This window comes from Heteronotia binoei, chromosome 14 (genome assembly GCF_032191835.1).
Source record: "Heteronotia binoei isolate CCM8104 ecotype False Entrance Well chromosome 14, APGP_CSIRO_Hbin_v1, whole genome shotgun sequence".
Taxonomy (NCBI): domain Eukaryota; kingdom Metazoa; phylum Chordata; class Lepidosauria; order Squamata; family Gekkonidae; genus Heteronotia; species Heteronotia binoei.
This window is the reverse complement of record NC_083236.1, coordinates 34,168,944-34,196,932: the sequence shown is the minus strand read 5'-3', so window position 1 is coordinate 34,196,932 and position 27,989 is coordinate 34,168,944. Positions and strand designations below refer to the sequence as shown.

Below are 27,989 nucleotides of genomic sequence, written 5' to 3'. Positions count from 1 at the left end.
GCTAGCTCTCGGACGCGTGTGCGGAGGGAGGGATTGGGGGCACCCTTGGCCGAGGAAGGTAAGGGGGGGGGCGGGCTCCTGTCAACCGGGGAAGGGGGCTGGCAAAGAGAATGCGGCCCTTAGCGATCCAAGGTCCCAGACTGAGCAAGGGCGAGACCCCCACGGTGCCAAAATGCACCCCGCTTGGGGGGTTGCAGGAGACCTCTGGGCGTGATCGCTTTCTTTGCATTCAGCTTAGGCTTGGCCCTGGAGGAAAGAAAAGCAGCAAAAACAGGCGGGAGGGGGAGAACAAGTTTTCTCCTGCAGCAGCTATTTTTTAAAAAGAAAGAAAGAGAATTTCCCAACAAGATCGGAAGGGGAAAGGTTAGGAGGAAAAGTTTCGCTTTTTGGGCACTCCGGGAAAACATCTCATTCCAGGAAACCGGAGCTTCCATATTGAATGTTATTTGGTTTTCTATGGGAGAGGTGGCCGAAATGAAGTCCCAGAAACCAGAGTAGGCGTCGTGCCTTTTAGTGATCCACCTGGATCTATTAGTTTAACAACCACCTTTGTGATCGAAATCGGTAAAACGGGACGTTTCCCTCGTCCGATGTGCTGTGGATTACGCGTTTTGTAAATTAAGCGAAAAAGCACATCGGGTGGGGGAGCCCTCCAGGACAGAGCAAAGGGTTAATAACCTTTCTGGGTTGATTCCTGCAAAATAAATCAGTTTGGTGCCAGGAAGGCCCTGAAACCAAATTTGATTTGTCCTGTTTCCTAAAAGGCCAGAAAGGAGGAAGTGGATTTTCCTTTGCAAGGTGTGTGTGGGGTGGGGGAGAACCAGTGCGCCTTAACAGGAATGCTTAGCAATTCTGTCGTGCTTGGCATCCTGTTTCAGTAATCGTGATCCCAACCCTGAAAGGTAGGGCAGTGGGATGAACAATAGGAGAGCCAGGGTGGAGAATCATTGTGAATGGCTTCCCTGTGGATTGCCTAATTTGTGGCAGGAGAGATTGAAGGAGAACAAGCTGTCAAGTTGCAATGGAACCAAGTCTACAGGGCATTCCAGGCAGGCACATAATAATCCCAGCCTTCCATGGTGAGCTCCCCATTCAAGTATTGAGCATGGCTTACCCTGCTTAGCTCCAGGCTCTGATGAGCCAGTGCTAAACTGGGCTGTTCAGGCTGCTAAAAGGATTTGAACCAGGGACTAATAGGCACACTTGAAGGCTGCATCTTTAGTTGTCTGGGGGGTTGTGGCTCAGTGGTAGAGCATCTGCTTTGCATGCAGAAGGTGCCAGGTTCAGTCCCTGCCATCTCCAGTCAGAAGATCTGACAGTAGGTGTTGGGAGAGACCTCTGCCTAAGACCCTGCCAGTCTGAGTAGACAGTACTGACTTTGATGGGCCAAGGGTCTGATTCAGTGTAAAGCAGATTCATCCATATGCTCACCATTGTGTATTATGCAGTTGTGTACTTTGCAACTGTATTGTCATGTCCAGGGGTGGAATTCTAGCAGGAGCTCCTTTGCATATTAGGTCATACCCCCTGATGTAGCCAGTCCTCCAGGGGCTTACAAAAAAAAAGAGCCTTGTAAGCTCTTGGAGGATTGGCTACAGCAGGGGTGTGTGGCCTAATATGCAAAGGAGCTTCTGCTAGAATTCCACCCCTGGTCATGTCCACACAGGAAAACCCAGTTGTGAATTACTGCTATAGAGCAACGATAGCATAGTGTTTGGCAATGTATGGTAGTTGCTGCCCAAGTGTTACTAGCGTATACTAATATTAGTAACATTTGCCTACTTAATTTATACCCCAGTGGGGTCCCAAAGTGGCTTATATTGTTCTCCTGTCCTTGGAATAAGTCTTCAGGAATATTGTCAAGGTGCGACATGTAAAGTCCTGACTTGGATAGCCCAGGCTAACCTGATCTCATGAGGTCCTGGAAGCTTAGCAGGGTCAGCCCTGGCTTCTATTTGGATGGGAGAACACCAAGGAATACCAGGGCGTGACATGGAGATGGGTGATGGCAGACCACCTCTGAACATCTCTTGCCTTGAAAGCCCTCTGAGATTGCTATCAGTTGAGGCACTTTCCACCTCTGAAGCACAACTCCCCCTTTACTGGATCAGGGCCTCAGTCACTGGGCTGGCCTAATGCTGGGTTCAGGCCCAGTCTGCAACTAGGGTTGCCAAGCCAACCCCAAAAATATCTGGGGACTTTGGGGGTGGAGCCAGGAGACACTGGGGTGGAGCTAGGGGGAGGGGGGGAAACGGTGCTGGGAAGCGTGGCGAGCCGCCCCGCAGCTGCCGCCTCTTCTCCGCTCGCCGTGGCTGCTCCTCTGAGATGGGCTCAGCCTGAGCCCATCTCGGAGAGCAGCCACGGTGAGCAGAGAAGAGGCGGCAGCGGCGCGGCGGCCTCGCCCGCTCCGCCTCTGGGGTGGAAGCGGAGGGGGGGTGGAGGCGGGCCGGGGGCATGGCGAGCCGCAAGTCCGGGTCCTAGAAGGGCCCGGATTCGCGGCTCGCCATGCTCCTGGCCTGCCTTGCCCTCCCCTGCGCTGCTGCCGCCTCTTGGCTGCTCCTCCGAGATGGGCTCAGCCTGGGCCCATCTCGGAGGAGCAACTGCGGTGGGCGGGGAGGGGGTGGCAGCGGCGCGGCGGCCTTGCCCGCTCCCCGGCGCCGTTTCCCCCCTCTCCCCCGCTTCCATTTTTTGGGGGAGCGGGGGAAGAGGGTGGAAATCCTGGGGTCCCCCGCCAGGGCGGGAGGGTTGGGAAGCCTATCTGCAACAGAAAGTGCTGGTCAGATTCTGAGGTGGAAAAAGGGCCGTGCCACTGAAGACAGGAGGTGGGGAGAGTTCGCTTTAATGCTTTCCCAGGCAAAAACTCTCTTCAACGTTTTGGGTTTTTTTCAGAGCATATCAGGAAGAATGGTTCTAGGCTAGTCTTTGATCTGTTGTGCCAGTGTTCTGCTTATAAAGGCGCAGGGCTTTTTTTGTAGCAGGAACTCCTTTGCACATTAGGCCACATACTGCTAATGTAGCCAATTCTCCTGGAGTTTACAGTAGGCCCTGTACTAAGAGCCCTGCAAGCTCTTGGAGGATTGGCTACATCAAGTGTGTGTGGCCTAATGTGCAAAGGAGTTTCTGCTACAAAAAAGCCCTGGTTCTATCACTTTGGTGCTCTTTCATCTCATTCACCTCTTTCTGCTGCATGCTCTGTGCCACAGAGAGCAGTGGGGACAGCCTCCAGTTAGCCATGGGAAGGGAATGGGTAAAAGGGGAAGAGATAAAACTTGTTCTGACTTCAATGCATGAAACTGCCTTTTTGGTCACCTTCCGCCATTGGTCTGTCAGTGTCAGTATTGTCTTCTCTGACTGACAGCAGCTCTCCAGGGTCTCTGGCTGAGGTCTGTCACATCACCTACGAAGTATTTTTTAACTGGAAATGCCAGGGATTGAACCTGGGACCTTCTGCGTGCAAAGCACATGCTCTACCACTGAGCTATGGCCTCTCGTCTGCAATGAGCCCAGCTTCTAGAATCCCACATATTCCTCAACCATAATGAAAATGATTGCATCCCCGCAATCAGTGAAATTTGCATGTAGGGTGAGATTGGTGGTGTTTTTCCTCCTTGGTGCTTTCCTGCCATTCTGTTCATGCTTGGCTAGAGGGGAATGAACACTTATAGAATGATAGAGTTGTTTATTTGTGAGCAAGTGAATCGTGAGTTTACCAGCCTCAGCTTGTGTGCCCCTTTTGCAATCTGGAAATCAGACTGCATGCCTAGTTGGGCCCTTACTTCCTAGGGCTGCTCAAAGGCCTGGAGAAAAATTCCCTGACCCTTTAGCAGTTATATTTACCAGGAGATGTTATTTGCTTCTATGCCATGAAAAGCTTTGACTGCCCGCTTACAATAATTAAGCCTCTGTTAAGGGGACAGGATGTTTTTCTCCAGGCCTGTTGGCAACCCCGTAAAGCAGTAGACTTAGGAAAGACAGTTTGCCTGAGTCTGCCTAACTATTTGAGTGCAGCTTCTGATTCATTAATTTCTGCTTCAGTTCATTGCAGTACATCTCATGGAACACAGGATGTTTGAAGCACGCATGCATAGGATCACGCTGTTAAACCGTGCACTGGATTACACCAGCTACCCATTTGTAGAAAAGTGATGGAGAGCCAATGCTGCATCCCTTTGCATGCCATGTGCAACAACAAACACTAACTCTGAATCTGCTTCCAAAATACATGGTGCCGAGAGGTGCTTTAAACATTGTCCTAGTCACAGAATCACAGAGTTGAATGGGGCCATCTAGTCTAACCCTCTGCTCAATGCAGGATCAGCCTAGAGCATCCCTGACAAGTGTTTATCCAGCTGCTGCTTAAAGACTGCCAGTGACATGGGTTTACCTTTTTCATGAATTTAGATTTCATTTTTATCCAAGCGCTAGAGCAGGTGTGGCAAAATTGTGGCTCAGGAGCAACATGTGGCTCTTTTATGCATATTGTGTGGCTCTTGAAGCCCTCCCTCCAGTCAGCCAGCTTGGAGAAGGGAGAAGGGCTCTTGAAGCCCTCCCTCCAGTCAGCCAGCTTGGAGAAGGCATTTCTTTCTTTAAATCAGTTTGCCAAGCCAAGCCAGCTGGCAGCTGGGAGAATATATTTACAGTTAAAGTTGATTTCTTTTCACTTCTCCCTCCCATTCCTTCCTTCCCTCCCTCCCTCCCACATCTGACATTCATGTCTTGTGGCTCTCAAACATCTGATGTTTATTCTGTGTGACTCAATATTTTCTTGTAGCTGGCGGAAAAATGGGTGACAGCGCTGATGCCTGGGTGGGAAGTGCTTACCTCTTTGTCCAGTCGACCTCTGAAAACATTCTCCTGCCCTCACTCTATGGAAAACCGGAGCAGAAGCCTCAGGTGTTCAAAGCATTCAAGTTGGCATTTGCAGGTACGTGTTTTGAATCCTCAGGCCCTGTTGCATGCTACATGGCCCAGAGATTGGCTGAAGGGCTGCCGCCTTCCACTGATGATGTGAAAAGTAGCCATGTGCAAGGTAATCGGGTTTGTCTTTAGCCTGTGACCTTATGCTTTAGGTGGATAGAAATGTGACACTCTTCCTAGCTACCTTTGTCAACTGCAGTCTGGCCAGTGATATGTGGGAAGCAGCAGTTCCTGCACTGGTGCCATTTCCGTTTTTTAGAGAGTTGATGGGTAGGTCGGTTCGAGATTGTCTCCTTATCAAAGATCCATAAAAATAACAGCAGGTGAGTCACAAAGCCTTCTGCCTTTGTCCCCACTGCTCCAGCGCAACTTTGGTTCAAGCCCTTGTTTGATTTTCATTTTTAACTAGCCTCCTTTCCTGTTTGTGAAAGAGCACGCCAAATGGGACAGAACTGAGCTACAGTGCCTAGCACGCATTGTGTGAACTCCACAAGGGCTAGTAGAGCAAAGGTGCCATTTCAGACCCACCTGTCTGTGAGTTGAAGGACCTGCGCGATTATTTCCCAACAGCAAACTCTTATCACTAGCCCTGTACAGACACACCCATCCCATGCATTGACTCATCATGCAAGGAGCGTAGATGGGCACACACACACCATCCCCAACCCCTGCTTGGGTGCAATTGCCTGGTTATCTGCAGAGTGTGACTCGGTGGAGGAATGGGCTGTGTGTACACCCCCTCCCTGTGATCATCAGCAATGCTCATAATGTCACTCGTCATGGAGGGGAAGAGGAAGATGATGACGACAACGACGATAATGGATTTATATCCCACCCTCCACTCCGAATCTCAGAGTGGCTCACAGTCTCCTTTATCTTTCTCCCCCACAACAGACACCCTGTGAGGTAGGTGGGGCTGAGACAGCTTTTTACAGCAGCTGCCCTTTCAAGGACAACCTCTGCCAGAGCTATGGCTGACCCAAGGCCATTCCAGCAGCTGCAAGTGGAGGAGTGGGGAATCAAACCCGGTTCTCCCAGATAAGAGTCCACACATGAGAAGGTGATGTGTAACTCTTCTTTTGCATAGTCCTCAGATGACTAGTGCGGCCCCGTGGCGCAGACTGGTAAAGCAGTAGTACTGCAGTACTGTGGTCTGAACTCTCTGCTCATGACCTGAGTTCGATTCTGGCGGAAGCTGGATTCAGGTGGCCGGCCCAAGGTTGACTCAGCCTTCCATCCTCCCGAAGTCGGTAAAATAATTACCCAGCTTGCTGGGGGGAAAGTGTAAAAGACTGGGGAAGGCAATGGCAAACCACCCCGTAAAAAGTCTGCCGTGAAAACATTGTGAAAGCAACGTCAGCCCAGAGTCGGAAATGACTGGTGCTTGCACAGGGGACCTTTCCTTTCCCGATGTCTAGGCAGTTACACAGTGGGCAGGGCTAGTGTACCCATGCTCACTCTCTCTTCCCACGTAATGAGCCAAAGTCCAGTAGTGGCGGAACATCTGTTGAACTCCATAAACCAAGTGACCATATTGACAGGCAATTAAATGGGCCTGTGTTCTAGGAATGTAAAGTGACAAGAGTATAAAGTGACATGCAGATCCTGTGAATTTAGGGGTGGGGACGGTATTTGTGAATTTCCTGCATTATGCAGGGGACTGGACTAGATGACCCTGGACACTTCCAACTCTGTGATTCTAAGTGGGTAACATTGGTGTAGTTACAAGCAATGTTCCCTCTTAGGGTGTCAGATTCATTCGTTTATGTGAGCCAGATCTAGCATAAATAAGACTTTGTCGGGCTGGGCCACGTGTGTCATAAATGTAATGCCATGTAGTGGAGATATAAACTTTATAAAGGACACAGACAAACACAATTAAATATCTTTTAAAAAAAATGCTTAAAAGATTATCACCCTTGCAATATTTTGTTTATTTAATAGTTTCTAATTAACTGCCACCACTTGCTCTAAATAATTGCATCCAAATCTGGAGACAATGTCTGTGCTATAGCAATCTTGAGTATGCTGTTCAATTGTTGTTCAGGTGTGTGTCTGTAAGTTGTAAACCTACTTTTGATTCATTGACATTCATTACAGAAATCTCATGGTCAATGCTTTGAGCCTAACACCTAGGGGAAAACATGAAATGGCAGGGCATTGAGAGCTTTTGTACATAAGTTGTTTCATGTGCTAGTCAGCCAATGAAGAAAATAGAGGCTTTGCTCTGTAGCTCCTGTGCGATTAAGCAAGCCTGGCAGAGCAAACTATATTACAGAAGGAAGCAAGCAAGAAACATTATAACCAAACATGAAAGAGGGCACAGGGTTTTCTAATCATGTCTGTTTTAGAAACAGGCCTTTTAACTCTTGTACACCAAGCTGGATATGTTTATGTTTTAGTCATTGGATTTTATGAAAGATCTTAACTATAGCACCACAATCTTAACTCTAATGTAATTTTAATGATTTTAAGGATATTTTATAACTAAAATTGTATATGAATTTATAACTGGAATTTATAATTGAAATTATTATATATGGTTTTATTGTACACTGTATTCACATGTTGTGAGCCGCCCTGAGCCTGCTTGCGGGGAGGGCAGGATACAAATAAAAAATTATTATTATTATTATTATTATTATTATTATTATTATTATTATTATTATTATTAAAGAAGCAGATGACAGACAGTTGTTGCAGGCCTACTAGGAGCCCTCTGGAGGTCCTTGGGCTGCATGTTTGACACCCCTGCTCTAAGCTTAGTTAGTGTGAGCTAGCTCACAATTTTTTAGCCTCCAGCTCACAAATTTTTGTCTTAGCCCAGGAAAAATGGCCCCAGAGCAAGCTAATTTATGCAGTAACTCACAACTTTAATGCCAAAGTAGAATTTTTCTCACAAGGCTTCAGAGCTTACAGAGAGTATTGGTTACAGGGTATTTATAAAAAAGCATAAAAATGCTCAGAATACATGGGTGGTTTTTTGAGAGGAGGGGATTGCAGTATGATCTCAAATACATTTTTGGTCCAAGCCAAGGGTTTTATATCTTGCAGAAAGTCCCCCCCTCTGCCTCCACCCTTCTGAAGTGGCAACCCTTTCTTTGGGGGCAGGGGGTCTCACATAGGCACAGCATGTCTGATGGTTGTTGGTGTAGCAGGATCAGGCTGGGTTCCAAGACTGGCCCTACACAGAATGGGCACATATTTCCTCATGTTGTGTGAATTTATTTTATTATATTATATTTATATCTCGCCCTCCCCTGACATACTCAGGGCTGCTAACAACAGTTAAAACCACATAGAATTAAAAATAGAATTGCAATAAAATAATTTCATTCGGTTACAGTTTCAGTTACCTCCAGAGGCTGCAAGAAAGAGACAAGCATGCATTTCAGCTCACAAATGTTCTGGAGGCTCCAAATCCCTGATGCCACTTACAAACTGGCATTTATGCAAACATTATAACCAAACATGAAAGAGGGCACAGGGTTTTCTAATCATGTCTGTTTTAGAAACAGGCCTTTTAACTGTTGTACACCAAGCAGAAATTCAGCAGGCAAAACGTTTCCCAGATGGGAAAAACTTCATCTTCTAGCCTGCACAGAGGCTCTTGTCAGGAGAAAAAAAAAATGAAACAGTTTTTCAAAACACTGAAATTTCCAGCAGGAAACTGAGTTCTGCCTCAGGGAATTTCCTTATGGCTAAACATGAAGTAATTTTATATAGTCCAATCCATTAGTGTGGGATTTCCTGTTCTGCCAGGCGTTGATTCTCCGGAAGAAGCTTTTCTTGCTATCTGCAGTTCTTTTAATTGACTATACTAGAGGCTGAACCTGTGACTTCCTGCACAGAAATTAGGCATCCTCTGCCTAGACTGGTGATGGAAAGTACTGTCAAGTCACAGCTGATTTATGCTGAAACCCCATAGGGTTTTCAGGGCAAGGGATGTTGAGAGGTGGTTTGCCATTGCCTGCCTCTGTTTAGCAACCCTGAACTTCCTTGGTGGTCTCCCACCCAAGTGCTAACCAAGGCCGACTCTGCTTAGTTTCTGAGATCTGATAAGATTAGACCAGCCTGGGCCATCCAGGTCAGAGCACCGCAGACTATAACTGCTCAAATGGGAGCTCAGGATGTTACCGTCCAGTAAACCAGTTTCTCACCTAGTTTCCCTCCTTACTACAGTCCCTGTTTGACATTCTTTTTTAAAATCCAGGTCCCATCACCCGCAGCACAGATTTTATTTGTTAGCCAACAGGGGAATCTTTCTTTTTTGCCTACAGAAAAACTGGTCGCATCCAGCCCATCACTCCATTTGCCATTGACTTTTCTCCTTCTCTTCCCCAGATTCTACAGGTAGCCTCAATGGAGTGGACATGCTGAAAGTTCACTGCAGTGACCCCCACTTGATTGTCCAGCTCAAATTCTCCAACCGAGAGAACTGCCGCAAATTTCTGCAAAGTTATCGCGAAGGAGCTCTCCGGGACTCTCTACAGAGATATCTCTCCTTGACCACACCTAGTCCAGTTCATGTCCAGATGGAGCTGAAAACCGGTGCTGTGCAGTTGGACTCTATGCTTCTGGAGGAGGAACGCTGTGTAGAATGCATCTCCCAAGAAAAGGTGATGGCAGAAGATTGGGGTGTGTGGGTGGATTACTACACGTGATGGGGGTAATGGAAAGTTCTGTCAAGTCATTCATAATCCTTTAACTGAATATACCAAAAGCTGAACCTGTGAATTTTTGTTGTTCAGTCGCACAGTCGAGTCCGACTCTTTGCGACCCCATGGACAAAGTCACACCAGGCCCTCCTGTCTTCCACCATCCTCCGAAGTCTGCTCAAATTTGTGTTTGTTACATCAGTAACACTGTCCAGCCATCTCATCTTTTGCCATCCCCTTCTTCTTTTGCCTTCTGTCTTTCCTAGCATCAGGATCTTCTTCAGGGAGTGCTCCCTTCTCATTTGGTGGCCAAAGTATTTGAGCTTCAGCTTCAGCATTTGACCTTCCAGGGAACAGTCAGGGTTGATTTCTCTTAGGACTGACTGATTTGATCTTCTTGCAGTCCAAGGGACTCTCAAGAGTCTTTTCCAGCACCACATCTCAAAAGCATATATTCTTCTGCGCTCGGCCTTCCTTATGGTTCAGCTCTCACAGCCATACATTACTACTGGGAATACCATCGCTTTGACTATACGGACTTTTGTTGGCAGGGTGATGTCTCTACTTTTTATTATACTGCCCAGGTTCGCCATAGCTGTCCTCCCAAGGAGCAAATGTTTTTTAATTTCGTGGCTACAGTCACCATCTGCAGTGATCTTGGATCCCAGAAATGTAAAGTCTGTCACTACTTCCATGTCTTCCCCTTCTATTTGCCAAGGTGTGATGGAGCCAGATGCCATGATCTTAGTTTTTTTGATGTTTAGTTTCAAGCCTACTTTTGTGCTCTCCTCTTTCACCCTCAACAAGAGGTTCTTTAGGTCCTCCTCACTTTCTGCCATTAGAGTAGTGTCATCTACATATCTGAGGTTGTTGATGTTTTTCCCAGCAATCTTAATTCTGGCTTGTGCTTCTTCCAGGCCAGCATTCCGCATTATGTACTTCGCATATAAATTAAATAAGCAGGGTGACAATATACATCCTTGTCAAACTCCTTTCCTATTCTAAACCAATCAGTTGTTCCATATCCCATTCTTACAGTTGCTTCTTGACCCTTATACAGGTTTCTCAGGAGACATGTGAGGTGGTCTGGTACTCCCATCTCTTTAAGGACTTGCCACAGTTTGTTGTGAGCCACACAATCAAAGGCTTTAGCATAGTCAATGAAGCAGAAATAGATGTTTTTCTGATACTCCCATGCTTTCTCTATAATCCATCGAATGTTGGCAATTTGATCTCTAGTTCCTCTACCTCTCCGAAACCCAGCTTGAACTTCTGGTAGTTCCCGATCTTCATACTGCTGAAGCCTAGCTTGTAGGATCTTTAACATGACCTTGCTGGCATGTGAAATGAGTGCAATGGTGCGATAGTTTGAACATTCTTTGGCATTACCCTTCTTTGGGATTGGAATATAAACCAATCTTTTTCGATCCTGTGGCCACTGTTATGTTTTCCAAATTTGTTGACATAAAGTATGCATTACTTTTATAGCATCATCTTTTAGGACTTTGAATAGCTCAGCTGGGATACCATCATCTCCACTCACTTTGTTGTTAGTAATGCTTTCTAAAGCCCATTTGACTTCACTCTCCAGGATGTCTGGCTCAAGGTCATCGATTTCACTGTCATGGTTGTCCGACACATTGAGATCCTTCTTGTATAATTCTTCTGTGTATTCTTGCCACCTCTTCCTGATCTCTTCTGCTTCTGTTAGGTCCCTACCATTTTTGTCCTTTATCATGGCTATCTTTGCACGAAACGTTCCCTTGATTTCTCCAATTTTCTTGAATAGATCTCTTGCCCTTCCCATTTTTTTATTTTCCTCTATTGCTCTGCATTTTTCCTTCAAGAAGGCCTCCTTATCTCTCCTTGCAGTTCTCTGGAAATCTGCATTCAGTTGGGTGAATCCTTTTCACCTTTGCCTTTCGCTTTCCTTCTTTCCTCAGCTATTTGTAAAGCCTCATCAGACAGCCACTTTGCTTTCTTGCATTTCTTTTTCTTTGGGATGGTGCTGATTGCTGCCTTCTGTACAATGTCAAGAACCTCCATCCATAGTTGTTCGGGCCCTCTGTCTATCAACTCTAGTTCCTTAAGCCTATTCTTCACCTCCACTGTATATTCATAAGGGATGTGATCAAGGTCAAACCTGAATGACCTAATGGGTTTCCCAGTTTTCTTTAGTTTAAGCCTGAATTTTGCGATGAGTAGTTCATGATCTGAGCTGCAGTCAGCTCCAGGTCTTGTTTTTGCTGACTGTAAGGAGCTTCTCCATCTTTGACTGGAGAATATATAATCAATCTGATTTTTGTGTTGCCCATCAGGTGATGGCCACGTGTAGAGTCGCCTTTTAAGTTGTTGGAAGAGGGTGTTCACCATGACCAGCTTGTTCTCTTGACAAAACTCTATTAGCCTTTGCCCGGCTTCATTTTGTTCTCCAAGGCCAAACTTGTCCGTTATTCTGGTCACCTTTTGACTTCCTACTTTGGCATTCCAGTCCCCTATGATTATGAGGATATCTTTTTTTGGTGTTAATTCTAGAAGATGTTGTAGATCTTCATAGAACTCATCCACTTCAGCCTCTTCTGCATCAGTGGTTGGGGCATAGACTTGAATTACTGTGATATTGAATGGTTTGCCTTGGATACGGACTGAGATTATTCTGTCATTTTTGAGATTGTATCCCATTACTGCCTTCCTCACTCTCTTGTTAACTATAAAGGCCACACCATTTCTTCTACGGGACTCTTGCCCACAATAATAGATGTAGTGATCCTCTGAGTTAAATTCACCCATTCCCGTCCATTTTAGTTCACTGATTCCCAAGATGTCGATATTCAGTCTTGCCATCTCTTGTTTGACCACATCTAGCTTACTTTGATTAATAGATATTACATTCCACGTTCCGATGCAGTATTGTTCTTTGCAGTATTGGACTGTTCTACCATCAGACACATCCACAGCTGAGTGTCCTTTCGGCTTTGGCCCAGCCGCTTCACTCTTTCTGTGGTTACTTGAACGCTCTTCCCCAGTAGCATATTGGGCACCTTCTGACCTGAGGGGCTCATCTTCCAGTGCCACATCTTTTAGCCTTTTGTTTCTGTTCATGGAGTTTTCTTGGCAAGGATACTGGAGTGGTTTGCCATTTCCTTCTCCAGTGGATCACATTTAGTCTGGATTCTCAGCTGTGGCCTGTCCATCTTGGGTGACCCTGCATGGCATAGCCCACAGGCTCATTGAACCGTGCAAGCCCTCTTGCCACAACAAGGCAGCAATCCATGAGAGGGGAACCTGTGAATACCCGCAGAGAAATCAGGCATTTTACCCCTAGATTGGTAGTGAAAAGTGTTATCAAGTCACAGCTGATTTATGGTAACCCCATTGGGTTTTCAAAGCTAGAGATGAATGGAGATGGTTTGCCATTGCCCACCTTTGCATACTTACTCTAGACTTTCTGGGTGGTTGTCCATTCAAATACTAACCAGGGCTGAACCTACTTAACTTCCAGGATCTGATGAGATTGGGCTAGCCTGGGCCATCCAGGTCTGGGCCACAGTGACAGTTGGTATTTATTTTATTTTGGAACTTTTAACCAACTTAGAGAGCCAGTTTGATGTAGTGATTAAGAGCAGCAGGCTCTAATCTGGAGAACTGGGTTTGATTCTCCACTCCTCCACATGCAGCTGCTGGGTGACTTTGGACCAGTCACAGCTCTCTCAGAACTGTTCTTCTCAAAAGAGCTTATCATGATCCTAGGCCTAGTGAGGCCTACAGGCTCTAGGGAAGCCTGTGTCGGAGTAGCTACAGAGCCTATATTTCCCAGGATCCCTTCTGTCCCTTTGACTGAGTGGGCAGCACTTTTGGAGGGAAAACTGGCCCAGAGGGGTGGAACCTGGGAGGAAAGCAGAGAGATTGCGGGAGATTGCAGATTCTATAGAGGGCACCATCACCAGTCCCCCCCCCCCTACTATGGCCATGTTTTAAGGATAAAAGATAAGTTCTTTAAAATATATTTTCCCCAAGAAATGCTAATGTCAAACTGGTGGAACTGGTTTTCAGCCATTAAAATCAAGTGGGGGTTAGAGAATTAAATCCCCTCTTCCCTTTGTGGCCCTGAGACAAAAAGGTGAGGGTAGCTTGCGAATTACAGAATTATAGATGGATGGACAGAGAGATGCACACACTGGTAGAGCATATACTTAGAATGCAGAACGTTTCAGGTTCAGCCCCCGGCATCTTCAGTTAGAAAAGACTAAAGGTACATTCACACACACTAAATAATCCATTTTAATGCAATTTGCTGTTAGATTTTACAATGTTAAATAGAAAAATCCACTTGCAAACAGTCGTAGAGTGAATGCACCTGAAGTCTATTTTTTGCAGCCATAATGACTAGAAGCTTGGGTTTGCGTTTTTGAAATGCATAGATTAAAAAAAAAACCCTAACTTCTGCAATCATATTATATCGCACTCAAAAGCAACCTAACATGGAGAAAATGCATCTGTCCCATGTATAGAAGAATCCTGAACCAAAAAGGAGGAGGAGAGCTAATTGAGAGGAGGTAATGTGCCAGGATACAACTCCTCTGGAAGTAAAGGTTGTTTTTATATTGATTTGCATTTCAGCCTAACCGTCTCAGGGATGAAGAAATTACAAAGCTGGAGGAATCCCTCAGGAACTTGAGTTGTCAGGGAGGCAACAGCAGCCTCATGAGACCCGAAGAGCAGAGTCCCTCTTTGGATTCATCACATCCTCCCTGCAGTTCCGTGAGGAGTCCAAACTCTCTGCCGCAAGGAGACACCTTCACCTTCCAGGGACAGCAATTTAGTAAGTGTGAAACCAGGGCTGGTGTCAGCATACCCTGAGGTAGGGCAGGTGCCAGGGCCCCAGGCTTCCAATAGGGCTCACTACCACTGCCCTCACCTGAGCCCACCTGCTACCCACTCAAATGTCCTCCTGCCATCGAGCATCATCAGGAAAAGTGCATGTGTATGGCCTATGTGGCTGGGACAGTGCCAGGGGTTTTTTTTTGTAGCAGGAACTCCTTTGCATATTAGGCCACTCCTCTTTTATGTGACCAGTCCTCCCAAGAGCTTACAGGGCATACATCAGGGGCACATGGCCTAATATGCAAAAGAGTTCCTGCTTTTAAAAAAGCCCTTGACAGTGCCATTGTCATGTAGTGGTTAAGGATCATACTAAGATCTGGGAGGCCCAGTTCAAATCCCTACTCTGCCATGGATAACCTCAGGCCAGTCATACGCTCTCAGGCTAACTTACCTCACAGGGCTGTGGTGAGGATAAAATGGAGGAGAGGAGAATGATGCCCTAAGCTGCTTTGGGGTCTTCACTGGGGAGAGAGGGGGATTATAAATGATGAAAATAAATAAATGAGTGAAGTGGCAGGGAAGTCTGTGGGGAGTGTGGTGGGAGGCAGGGGAGAGGGCCCAGGTGGTGTATTCCCAGACTGCCACAAAACTTGGATCCAGTCCTGTCTGAAGCAGAAGAAACTGGTAGAATCCTACCCTAATGACAAAAGATGGCTGCTTCAAGCACATACAAATACCAAGGGAAAGATAGACTTTCTGGAAGAGATTGCTTAACAAATGCATTTCTCTATGTCACCTCAAGGGGGCACTCTGGAAACATATTTCCCTTGTATGTGAACGCCTAGAGGGATATTTTGCATGTTTTAGGAAGAAAGTGCAAGCTGTGTATTGAAATGATGTCCATGTATAAAGAGAAGTGTTAGTGTACTTCCAGCTCTTTAGCACATGTGCTCATCTCATGTCAATGTACCAAAATCTATACTCCCATTATTATTGATGTGTATTCGACTTGGCAACTCTGTCCCCATGAGTTACAACATGCAAAGAAAACAAAGTTCCATGAATGTCCGCGGAGAAGAAAGCTCACCGGTCTTGAAGGGGCCTGCTTCAGACTTTGCAAGCCCAGTTCCTCCCCTCCCCCCCTCCCAAGTGTTCCCAAACTTGGCTAAAATCCCCCACTGCTTTTGTCCAGGTGTTCAGTGCAGCTGTAAATTAGAGCCTCAGTTTGGAAATCCCTTAGAATGGTGGTGGCCAGCCCTTTGGTTGGGACTGTCAGCAAGGTCAAGGAACTCCCAATGGGTTGCAACTCTATGTAGAATCATTAAAAAAATCGCAGTTGTTGCTTTTTGGAAGATCTGCTGCTAGTGCCCAATGCCTGTGTGTAGAAAATAAGAGCACCACATCTCCTGCCTCTCTGCACAGACCTGTACATGCTAAAATGAGCAGCAAGGTGAGTTCACTCAGCAGGAGAGAAGGTTTCTGCTAAGCACAGGCTAGGTCAGAAGCTCTGACTTCTTTTCCTTCTATGTGATTTCCTGTCATGTGTTTGCAGCTCATTGGCCTGGATGTAAAGGTCTGGAAAGCCTGAAGACCATTGTCCTAGGAAATGTTGTACATGGAAGTGATTATTGATTAAGTAGAGGATCACAAACACATGGTGTGAGGAGCTGCACACTCTAGACTCCCATCAACAAAGCTATTCTTGGGCTACTCTAGTGTAATAGCAGCTGGTGCAGGTGAGGGTAGATTAGCCTCTGCCCTCAGTTCCCTTCGCCTGCCTTTGAGAAATTGAAAGTAGGAGAAAAAACAGGCTGAAAAATGGTCTTCATAGTGACACTGTAGGAATCTCCATATGTCTCTGTGTCTTTACCATAGAGATTAGTGGAAATTCCTAGAGTGTCACTTAGAAGTGATGTCATACCTTCGCCAAAATCCAACCTCCCCAGGTGCTGGCTTTCAAATTCTCCCATTTGCTGAGGCAGTACTGGCAGCCATTGGTGCAGACTAACCCCAACAAGAACTGGTGACACAATCACACACGCGAAAGAACAGTAGACACGTCCTTTAAGAAATGTTTGTCTAGTCTGTTCTGATGAGTTAATGGTCCCCCCCCATTATCTTTTCAAGCCAACAGAAAAATCACCCTAGATGACCATCAGAAATTTGCCAAACTCGTCTCAAAGAAATGGAAGCAAGTGGGCCGGTCTCTGCAGACCACCTGTCGAGCCCTTCGGGATCCCACCATTGACAACTTGGCCATGGAGTATGAGCGGGAAGGCCTTTATGAGCAAGCCTACCAGATGCTCCGCAAATTTATCGACTCTGAGGGCAAAAGAGCCACCATTCAGAGACTGGTTGCTGCTCTGGAGGAGAACGGGCTCATAAGCTTAGCTGAAGAGCTGCTAGGAATTCGCCCCAATGAGACGGCAGTGTAGGAAACGGACAGAAGGATTCCTCATCTGAAGCTACGAAGCCATAACTTTGAACACTCATGAGTTTACGAGTTTCTTGACTGCACCTTAGTAATTCACCGCCAGCCCCTCCACCCCCAACTGTGACTATCTGCCACTGGTGGCTACCTGTCAAAAGTAGCCACTGAAAATGCTGATTTAGGCCTGAAGACCACTGAATGTCTCAGTGCTGCACCATGGATATTTCCGAGAAAATGTCGTCTTCCAATAGGATCCCAGGGAAAGTGGTTCAGTCAGATCTTCACTGTTTTGGATCGCCTTGCAGCATAAGAGCCAAAATAAGCCCAAGCTTGAACGTGTAATCACAAACTGGGGGATGCTGGGACATAATCTACGCTGAGTGACCATATCCATAACTGGGGCTGGTTCTGCTTAGCAAGGGCCGGGTTGCACATGCATTCTCCCAGCTCGTTGATGGTAGTATGAAGTAATACATGTGAAGGTGCCTTATAATCAGGCCTTTTATGTGGTAGGAACTCCTTTGCATATTAGGCCACACCCCCATGATGTAGCCAATTCTTCTGGAGCTTACAGGGCCCAGAGGGATTGGCTACATCAGCGGGGTGTGGCCTAATGTGCAAAGGAGTTCCTGCTACAAAAAAAGCCCTGCTTATAATGAATCAGACCATCAGTCTATCAAGGTCAATGTTGTCTACTCAGACTAGCAGCAGCTCTCCAGGGCCTCAGGTCAAGTCTTTCACATCCCTTAATGTCTGATTCTTTCCTCTGGAGATGCCAAGCTCTGAGCCTGGGACTTCTTCCTGCAAAACAGGGGCTGTCTCCCTGAACCACAGCCCCTCCCGTCCTGCGTGTGTCTGTATGAATGAGCCATCGATGGGTCACCGATGAATCTTACCTGGAGGTGATTGAAGAAAGCACAACACGTTCATAGCCATGCTTGTGAAATGGCTGAATCGGATGCATCACTCCGCCGGAGGGTCAGGAACCTACGTGCCTTAAAACGACTGAGCACCAAATGTATGAAACAACTCCATTGGAACAGCCACCGGAGAATCAAATAAGTCTATGTGCCTTAAAATGACTGCCATCGAAGGTGTGAACCGACTCCACTGAAAAAAAACGTTACGTTGCTGGTGATAGGCAAGTTCTTTGTGAGGCTGCTTCCTTTAAAAAAAAAAAAAGATTCCAAGATGGCTTTTTCATATGTGCACCCTTGTTGGAAACAAAAAGGCACTTGTGAACAGGCCTTTGGTGCTTTTCATATGAACACTCATCAGCATTTTGTGTGTCTTACGGAGTTATACAGGAGTATCTTACTCACCTCTGGGATCAGGGCTGGTGTCAGCATCCCCAATGGTGGGGCAGCTGCCAGGGCCTTATTGACCACCATCCCCCCCACTCACATTTCTGGCTCTTCATTGTGCTCCTGGGTGCATTTGTTGTCCTGATCCCCTGGAGAAAGGACTGCAGGTAGTGGTGAGCATGGGCAGTGGGAGAGCTCACAAGCAGATGGGTGTGAGACATGCAGGTGGTGGGAAGGGAAGGAGGGAGTGGATGAGAAGCTGGTGGGGGTAAAAGAGAAAAGGGGTGCCCTGGGACCTTTTTCCAGGGCCTCTCAAACCTGGAATCCTGCCTGGAAGATATCCCTTCTTTGCATTCAGCAGTAGTAAGCCATGTGCTTTTACAACACCAAGGAGCAGTGATAATTCATCTCTGTCTCCCAGAATCTTCTGCTTGGTTTCCCCACAGCTTGGAGAAAGCAGTCAGTTTCTTTGTTCAATTATCCTTTTCCCCTTCCCAGCTTCTTCTCCCCGTGTCTGTACCACAGATGGACGAAAATCTCCCCCCCCCACCCCAAAACTGAAGCAAGCTTGGGTTAGCTAGTTTGGTGTAGTGGTTAAGTTCATGGACTTCTATCTGAGAGAACTGGGTTTGATTCCCCACTCCTCCACTTGCAGCTGCTGGAATCGCCTTGGGTCAGCCATAGCTCTGACAGAGATTGTCCTTGAAAGGACAGCTTCTGGGAGAGCCCTCTCAGCCCCACCCACCTCACAGGGTGTCTGTTGTTGGGGGTGGGAAGGTAAAGGAGCTGACTTTCTCCTCCCAGCTTTCCCATGCCTTAGAATCTGGATGCTGGAAGAGCAAACCCACAGCTTACTTTTTCTTCTTCACAATTGGGGGGGGGGGGGGGTGTAAAGAATCACTTGCAAGGGAGACAATTTGAGAATTGCCCCCCAGATTCTATAAATCTCAGGGGCTTGAGCAGGCTGGTCTCATTAGCTGCTCTCTGCATTGAGGCTGGTCTGCTGGTGGCTATCGTGATGGGCCTGAAGCTCTGCTGTTTGACCATGACAGACAAAACAAAAGACTCTGCTGTTGTACTGTGGACTGATTCATGCATCAGGCAGCCTTTTTTGCTGTGTCCACAACCAGTGATATGAAGTGGGCTCGTGTGGACGTGTGCTAGGGTGAGACACAGTCCACTCTTTTACCACCGACTGCACAGAGGGGGGTGGTTAAAGGATGGAAGGACACACTTTGACAACTTTTTTTTTAGTATCCCGAGTTGTAGAGTTTCACAAGATGCTAGTTTGTAAGTTCTCAGGCTTTTAAACTGCGTGAACTTCTCTGTAGTGCCTTTCACCCTTCCCTGTTATGCTCATGGAAGGCTTACTCATGCAGGCAACACCTGAGCTGTCTGGGGAATGTACGCCTTCTGCCTGCGGGGGGAGAGAGTATTGCATGATGGAATGCATCTTTATACAGTAGACTTCCTGCATGTGGAAAACTAGATGGCACATTGGGGGGAACAGAGACCTTTATTAGGCTGCTCCCTGAAATGCTAGATTTCTGCCCACAGGACGTTCTTTCTCCTTCCAACCAGAAAGCATTGCACGCTGCAATTTCTCACTCTTCTTGTAATTATGCCAGTGGAGTTAAAAAGTATTAAATGATAACTAGTCTGTAATAACTGATCTTAAGTAGATGCTCCAAGAGCAGAAAAACATGGGCCCTTTGGGAAAAAGTGAATTGACTTTACTGTAGCGACCCGTCTTGATAACTAACAGTTTATTAGTAGACAAGTGTCTGCTGTGAAAAGAATTGATTCTCCATTATTGCCTTGTCCTATGTATGTTTACTCAGAATTTATTACATCAGAGAGCTAGAGTGGTGTAGTGGTTAAGAGCGACAGACTCTAATCTGGTGAACCAGGTTCAATTCCCCACTCCTCCAGATGCAGCCAGTTGGGTGACCTTAGGCCAGTCACGGTTCTTTCAGAGCTCTCTCAGCCTAAAGAATAAGCCTAGTTCATCATTAAAAGAGCTAGAGTTTCAGCCAGCCAGACAATCCTTGGATCTCTTAGCTGTACTACACATATGATAATTTTTTTTATTTTCACCAAATTAAATAGGGCTGATTTTCTTTCCTCTCTCTGCTGAAGAAGGTGCTCAGGACTCTGTCATGACTGAGCAGGGATTTGGACAACCAAGCCTACCGGATCCATGGTTTCTTATAGTGTACCCATCATTGGCTCAGTATTTGAGAATGTGCTCTCCGATCTATTACTATTGTGGCACGCTGGGATAGTAGGTGTTTATATTTCTTGTATTTCCTCCAGGACCAAGTCCTCAAAGAATAATATATTGGGATTAATGGTATGTGGATTAAATTTATCTTTAGGTGTAAATTTATTAACTACAAATACTGCAGGTAATCCCTCTTTTTAAAAAAAAAAAATCTGCTATCCTTCATAAATTGAAACAGTGTTGTTCACACACTGATGTCATTTTTGAGCTGGCAGATAAGGGAGGGGCAGAGGTTATTTGGGGCAGGAATGTCAATATTTGAGAATTTCATGCATCTGAAACTTCTCCAAAAGTTTCAGATTGGAATTTCTTAGTAGCACCTTAAGACTTGGCTCAGTTCTACTGATGATGGCCGCAGCAGCTCAGCGTTTCAGAAGAGCGTTCTCAACAGCCTCTTAAACTCCTGGACAAAAGCCATTTGAAGCCATGTACTTTTGGAGAGTGGAAGCTTGAAGAATGACAATATGATTTGCTTTGTGGTTGAGATTGGCGTAACCCTGTACAGAGTTGCAGTGTCAGTGATGGCAGTTTTTATTTTCACTAGAACAAAAGATGGAATAGATGAATATATATTATCACTGTCACCGTTCTAAAGTTTGTTTCCTTTTCTGTTTCTAAAGGGAGCTGAATATTTTACTAGTACCTGATAGAGTACTCAGAAAAGTGCACTGTGCTAGATTTCTGCTCATAGGACACACAATCGCAAAAGCCATCTGAGACTCATCTCTCTTTTGGCATTTCTGGTGCTCCTTTTCTGCTCTGTAGAACGAACAGTTTCTGGGTGCTTTGTTTTAGAGCTCTGCTTATACACCCCTGTGCAATGTACGGTTTGTAACTTGCATGTATGTATTGCTACTAGCATTTGACTACTAACATCTGAAAGGTGTGCTGAAAAGAAAACATGCAACCAGGCTGAATTCAGATGTTGTGACAAAACCAGGGTTTATTGGTTGCCACCAAACTGGAATGTGCACGTTTTGCTCTTCAGACAGCCTTCTCCTGGTGGGGCCCTCTTCAGGGCAGAGACAGCCCATCTGTATTGGTTTTGTGTCTGTGTAACTCTTGTTGCTTTGTTAGCTCTCTTGAGTCTCAGGAGATAAAGCAGGATATAAATATTGTAAAAGAAACCAGTAGTTTCAAACAAGGCCCGTTTGGGAACTGCACTTTGTACAAACAGCGGTTTGTTATAAAATCTGAATTCATGAGTTTGTGGAATAGTGTAGCCCCTTCCGGCTGTCTGTCCACAGAGATTACAGTGTATGGAGGTAGTAGTCTCTGCTGGGAGGTGGAGGGAAGGCAAGAATGAACAAACTGATTGACATCCCTTAGGGCAGGGGTGACCAAACTTGCTTAACGTAAGAGCCACATAGAATAAATGTCAGATATTTGAGAGCTAGAGGAAAGAGAGGGAGGAAAATAGATGGGTGCAGGGAGGAGAGAGGGAGAAATGCAAAGAAAGTAACTTTAAATGCATTTCCAAGCTGCTAGCAGGCTTGGCTTGGAGAAGTGATTTAAAGAGAGAAATGCCTTCTCCAAGCCAGTCAGTGGGTTGGTTGGGGTTCCAAGAGCTGCCACAATATGTGGGGAAGAGCCACAGTTTGGCCACCCCCTCCTTAGGTTAGCCAGAGTTTGACCGCAGCTGGACACCACTGGATATTGCAGACAGGCTCAATAGGATTGAGTGAGTCATGCAGTAAAACCTAGTTGTGAATTATTTCTCTTCTGTAACTGTAGTATGGTATCCAACGTGCCATGGTTCATCCTGTTGTCTGAGTGCAGCAAGAATGTCCAAATCAAAACTGTTATTTTTTTTTAAATGTAATTGCAGATTTTCCTGTCAAGGTTTATTTCAGCTCTGGGTAATTTTTCAGCTTCACTCTTCAACTGTACATTGATTTGCATAGGAATCAGTTATGACTTCCCAGAAATACTGCATCATTCATTGCTATGCAGTAAACAGGTCCATGGAACAGCAAGTCAGTGTCAGCTGTTAGTTGGGCATATTTTTGGTCCTGTTGGCCATGCAGGTCCTGTTGCGCAATTTGCTGTGACATCCCACATGGGAAACGCACAAATACCGCATGTGTCCCCCATGCAACTGTGTTCCATTTCTGATGTGCTGGATGAAGCAAGCATAGTTGCAGTCCAAAGCAATGGAAGTCCACAAGCTTAGAAGGGTGTTACTCTGCTTAGCATCACACTGGTAGTCTTAATTTGTGTCCACCATTGCTAAAAAGGTGTTGGGATGCATCCTGATATTTCCTCAAGCAAAGTGTGAAGCCTTCCTCCTGCCAAAGGAGCCTACTGGAACTGCCAACATAAATGACTCTTTAGTGGAGGAAGGATGCTTGGAGGATGGTTGGATCCACCCCACGGATGGACTCCTATTCAAGTCTATGGTCCTAAGATAAGCAAATATCCTTAAGTTTGGTGAATTGTAGGAAACTCTAAAATGTCAATAACAGAGACCAATTTCCCACTAGCCTTACCTCGCTCTCACTCTCCTCTCCTCAGTGGGGTTTCTGTCGGATTTTGCACAGGCTGCAACTCGCTCTGCCTCTTTGGCGCAGCAAACAAGATCCTCTAAAAACCAGTTTGTTTGCTGCGCAAGAAAGGCGAAGCTCGTTGCAGCCCTTGGGGCATTATAGTGTGAAATCTGAGGGAAGCCCCGCAGAGAAGAGGAGTGTGAGAGCGACATAAGGCTAGTGGAAAATCGGTGCGTTTCCCCATCCCACTTTCTTAATGGAACAGCAAGCATACTTGACCAAAGAATTATGCCATTTCAGATGGAATTTCTTTTGATTTCCTAATGAGCACCGTGAAAATTAGGTTTCAATCCCAAGCTGTATTTTGTGAGCACCCTTTCTCACTGCGGAGGCAGCCAGTCCTCCAAGGGTGTTCAGAGACTGAACGGTGTTTAGGTTAGTGTTGGCCTGGAGATTTCCAGGAATTACAACTGATCCTCTGGGCTACAAAGATCAGCTCCCCTGGAGAACACGACTGCTTTGGAGGGTGGACTTGGGCCGAGTTCTTGCCCTTCTCCAAACTCCACCCTCACCAGGCTCCGCCTCCCAATCTTCATGAACCCAGAGTTGACAAACTGAGTGAAGGGTGGGCGAGAAGGATACAACACAACAGAGGAACTCCACACCGGACAAGGAGGGGTGTGAGCAGAAAGGCAGCTTCGGAAAGCAGCCTTTGGCTTTGCTTTTGCAACAGGGGAAATACCCAGTGATTTGCAAAAAGAAATTAGAGGCAGCTCTTTTATATGCCACATTTCTTTATTTTTGCGCATTGTCATCTTTGAAATGTAGTTTTGCATTTTACATTGCCTTTTGAAGTGCCAAACGGATAAGGGAAAGCATCAATATTTCCTTGTTAACCGTACACTTGGATCCTTCTTGAATTTTGTTTTGTTACTACAAAATTTAGTCTAACCATATGTACTGGCAGCCTTAAGAGATATTTTTGTTTTGTATTGCCAAGTTCAAAACATGCTGTTCTTTTTCAACACACCAAGATAAGGCAAAAATCAAATAAAACTGCTTTGTGTTTCAAAAGGAACAAATGCTTCTATGTTCTGGGAATACCTCTTGAGAATTGCACAGCAAGAGTTCAAAGGGGAGTTTTGTTGCATGAAGTGCATTGTTTTGAATACTTCAGCCAAGCTTAAAAGCTTGGGACTGTGTTTTGGACTGACCATGGGAAGAAAGAAGGGATCCCAGGGGCATGTGTTGTTAGAGCCAACCCAAAGCATTAGAAAACATGAATAAAATTATTAAGCAAGAAAGCAGGCCTAACCAGGAGACTGATATTAAATCACAGGAGTTTTTGACTAAACATTATGAAGAATTTCCAGACAAAGCAGTTCCTCAGTGGAACAGGCTTCTTTGGGACGTGGTGGGTTCTCCTTTGGAGCTTTTAAAGCAGAGGCTGGGTGGCCATCTGACAGCAATGCTAATTCTGTGAATTTAGGCAGATCATGTGAAGGAGGGCGCAGGAAGGGTTGCATCAGTGCTTAGTTTATTTACTTATTTTATATCCCGCCCTTCCTGCCAAATGCAGGCTCAGGGCGGCTCACAGATTAAGGGTCACACAATCAGATTAGCGTGACCAAACAAAACAACAGTCAAAACATAAGAACAATTATTAAAACATCCACAGGTGCTAGTACAGTAGTTTCAGGCAATGATTAGAATTCTAATGGTGGTAAGTAACTAGTTCTTGTGGCCCTTTCTTACATGCCCAGGGAAATGCTGTTCGTCGCTCGGGGGTCAGGCCGCAATTTTCTCCAGGCCAGTTTTGCCAGAGATCTTAGAGGGGGGTGGGGTTGGTATTTTTATTTTTTTGCCATTTTCTGGCCGTGGAGCAGGTGTCACTGGGAGTGTGGTGGGAGGTGTTTGTGAAGTTCCTGCATTGTGCAGGGGATTGGACTAGATGACCCTGGAGGTCCCTTCCAATTCTATGATTCTAAATGCATTGATCATAGGGAAGTGCTTAACCCTGAGTCAAAGGATTGGTCTGCTCAGTACTGCCCATTATGACTGGCACAAGCTCTCGAGAGTCTCTCAAGCTCTTGAGAGAGGTGGGCTGGCCATTTGACTGACAAGGAAATTTCCTGGTGGGCTTCTGCTCTAGAGGTCAGCTTGAAGGCAGGAAGCAAGCCCCAGGAATACTGCCAGAATCTGTGGGCCCATGTGTCTTCACCCTTCAAGGGCAATGAGAATGGGTACCAGTTTGCCTTTTTACTCCTTCCAAAGCACTTGTAAGAGGAAGCTCTAGCTGAGCCAGTGCTCACTGCTGAACCAAGTGGCCCCTTGTGGCTCTGCAGGGCCCACTCACCTTGGCTAGCTCCAGAACACTCTTTCCTTCTCCACTGCCCCAGCATCTGTTGCCCAAGATCCTGAACTGTAGGTGCCAGAGACTGCATCTGAGACCTTTGCATGCAGCCATGCATAGGGTAGAGGGTAAATATTGCTATGTCAATGGGCACAGGCTGCCATCTTGGATTTGGGCATGAGGTACAGCTGGCATCTTAGCTGACACATGGATCATGGTGTTATGTGCAGAACCATTTCCCAACCCACCCCACCCATTCAGTACTGCTGCATCAGTGTGCAAAGGCTTAATTTGCTATTTATCAACATTTACGCTTCATATTTTCCTGTATCATTGTTGTATACACCATACAACATGGCCCTTTCCCCCCACCCCTTGTTCAAACATAGTTGCATATTAATTTCCACAGTGCTTTTGTTGCTTTTTAAAAAAGGTGCTGGTGCTCACACAGACACACACACAGATATATGTGTATGTATATATAATTATACAATGTTGCACTGATTTCCACCAATTTCCCCATCAGCACTTAGGAGAGCCACCCCAGAAAGGTGAATACCGCAGCACAAAAAAACCAAGAGTGAGGTAGCTCTCCAATAGATTAGTAACAAGAGTTAATGTAATATGTGCGCCTTCACAACCGCCTCCCCCAGCTCCAATACGTAGTAAACTTTTTGCCACTTGCACTTCATCACTAGGGTATACTGGAATTCAATGACTGGCATGCAAAACGTCTGCCCCACCCTGCCTGCCCTTGCACTCTGCTCTTCCAGCTTGATCCATCCCTTCCCTTCCCCAACACTGTTTCCTCCAAAATTGTCTCCTTGGCTTCCCTCATACATGAACTCTCTCAGCTGTTATCAAAATTCAGGGAGAGGGGTGTGGTCAGAGTGCCAGATTCGGAGTGGAGGGAGGGATATAAATCCAATATCATCATCTTCTTGTTCAGATTAACACTGTTCAGATCCTCACTCGGTGATGGAAGCCCTCTGGGAGATCTTGGGCCAACCACCACAGTGCAGTTGTTGCGAGGATAAAGCGGAGGAGGGCAGGCGATGTTGGAAGCTGCTTTGGGTCCTAATTGGGGCCAAAAGCAAGGTTTAAATGTCTAAATTAAAAAAACTTAGGGATCCAGTCCTCCCTCCACTTCCCCCAGCTAGCAGGTTCTCTTGAGGATCCTGGATCTCAGACAGGAGCTGAACACCTCCCTCCCTCAGGGCCAGTCCTTCACATCTGCAGTTATTTTCTTCAGATGGTTCTGTTTACCAAAGGCAGCTGCTGGATTTTGAGTCAGAAGGAGCTGGAGTGAAGAGAGGGTGACTGATTCACAGGTTCCCGTCCTTTCTGAGAAAAGAATGCCACACCCGTGTTTTCTTCAGCAAGGGGGAAAGCAGCTGCTGCTGGTGGCAGTGATTTTACAGTGGGAAAACAAGATGAGGGAGGAAGATAAAACAGCCCCACTGTCTGCCTTCCCCCTCCAATCCCAGGGGTTGCATTTCTAAACTACAACCATAAACTCCATTAAAAGGAAAACCATCCACACAAATATAGTCTTCCCTTCCCTACCTGACCTAAGAAGGGTGGTCCTTCTATGGACAACCAAAAAGAGGGTCCACTTTGACACATTACAATTGTACACATCATTACTAAACTTATAACTGAAAGCCAGCCTGAAGTCCGTGTCTGGGATCTGGGAGGTTCCAGGTTCGAATTCCCACTTGGCCATAGCAATTTGCTGGGGGACCTTGGTCCAGTTGTGTGTTCTCAGCCTACCTCACAGGGTCATTGTAAGCATTAAATGGAGAAGAAGAGGATGTTGTTAGCTACTTTGGGCCCTCCCTGGGGAGAAAGGGGGGGCAGAAATGATAGATAAATTTATTGTCATTGTTCTCAACAAAAAGAGAGAAGAAGAAGAAGATATTGGATTTATATCCCGCCCTCCACTCCAAAGAGTCTCAGAGCGGCTCACAATCTCCTTTACCTTCCTCCCCCACAACAGACACCCTGTGAGGTGGGTGGGGCTGGAGAGGGCTCTCACAGCAGCTGCCCTTTCAAGGACAACCTCTGCTAGAGCTATGGCTGACCCAAGGCCATTCCAGCAGGTGCAAGTGGAGGAGTGGGGAATCAAACCCGGTTCTCCCAGATAAGAGTCCGCACACTTAACCACTACACCAAAAATGTTTTGTGGAAGAGCAACGAAATGAGGTGCTCTTCCACAAAACATACCAACACATCAAACACACATATTCATATTCATACCATTTAAATACATCTAAACCCATTTAAACCATTAAACCCATTTAAACCATTAAAACCATTAAAAGAAATGAGGTAAAATAAGAAATAAATGCAACTCCCCCAGTGCCAGCCGTTTCCTGTGCAGGGGCTAACTGCTCATGGGGAAGCTCTTCCCAATTCTCCTGCTCTCCCTTCTTATGACTCACCCTCTTGAATTCATCCCAGACAGCCTAGTTATCTTCAGCAGCCCTTCTTCCAGCTGCAAATCACTCTGGGTCCCTGGGCTGCTCTGGAATTAAGCCTCCACAGCTGTAATATGAAGCTGAAACTACAGTGGGAGACCAGTTCCCAATTCTTCCATCTCTGTGACTTGCCAAGTCTGTAGTGGCCAGGACCCTGCCTTTTGTTGGTGCTGTTCTGAGGAGCACAGTGTATTTGGGTCAGGGCTTTTTTTGTAGAAAAAGCCCAGCAGGAACTCATTTGCATGTTAGGCC

The 27,989-nt window shown here is 46.1% G+C and overlaps 1 protein-coding gene and 1 non-coding gene across 2 annotated transcripts; both read left to right on the top strand.

Moving 5' to 3' along the window:
* Positions 1-16: 16 nt before the first annotated feature.
* On the top strand, positions 17-17,261 carry TRADD (TNFRSF1A associated via death domain). The gene is made up of 5 exons (XM_060254423.1): positions 17-58; positions 4,772-4,924; positions 9,262-9,536; positions 14,196-14,397; positions 16,527-17,261. Exons 2-5 carry the CDS (start codon positions 4,783-4,785, stop codon positions 16,832-16,834), a joined length of 927 nt encoding a protein of 308 aa, XP_060110406.1. The 5' UTR covers positions 17-58; positions 4,772-4,782; the 3' UTR covers positions 16,835-17,261.
* TRNAA-UGC (transfer RNA alanine (anticodon UGC)) lies at positions 1,231-1,302 on the top strand. Its single transcript has one exon. It is a non-coding gene; the product is annotated as a tRNA-Ala (tRNA).
* Positions 17,262-27,989: the final 10,728 nt, after the last annotated feature.

Excerpts from the sequence above, each read along its gene's own strand:
- TRADD (XM_060254423.1), top strand. The coding sequence starts at position 4,783 with ATGGGTGACAGCGCTGATGCCTGGGTGGGAAGTGCTTACCTCTTTGTC. Across the intron at positions 4,925-9,261 it reads ATTCAAGTTGGCATTTGCAG|ATTCTACAGGTAGCCTCAAT; the intron begins GTACGTGTTTTG and ends TCTCTTCCCCAG. Across the intron at positions 14,398-16,526 it reads CTTCCAGGGACAGCAATTTA|CCAACAGAAAAATCACCCTA; the intron begins GTAAGTGTGAAA and ends TATCTTTTCAAG.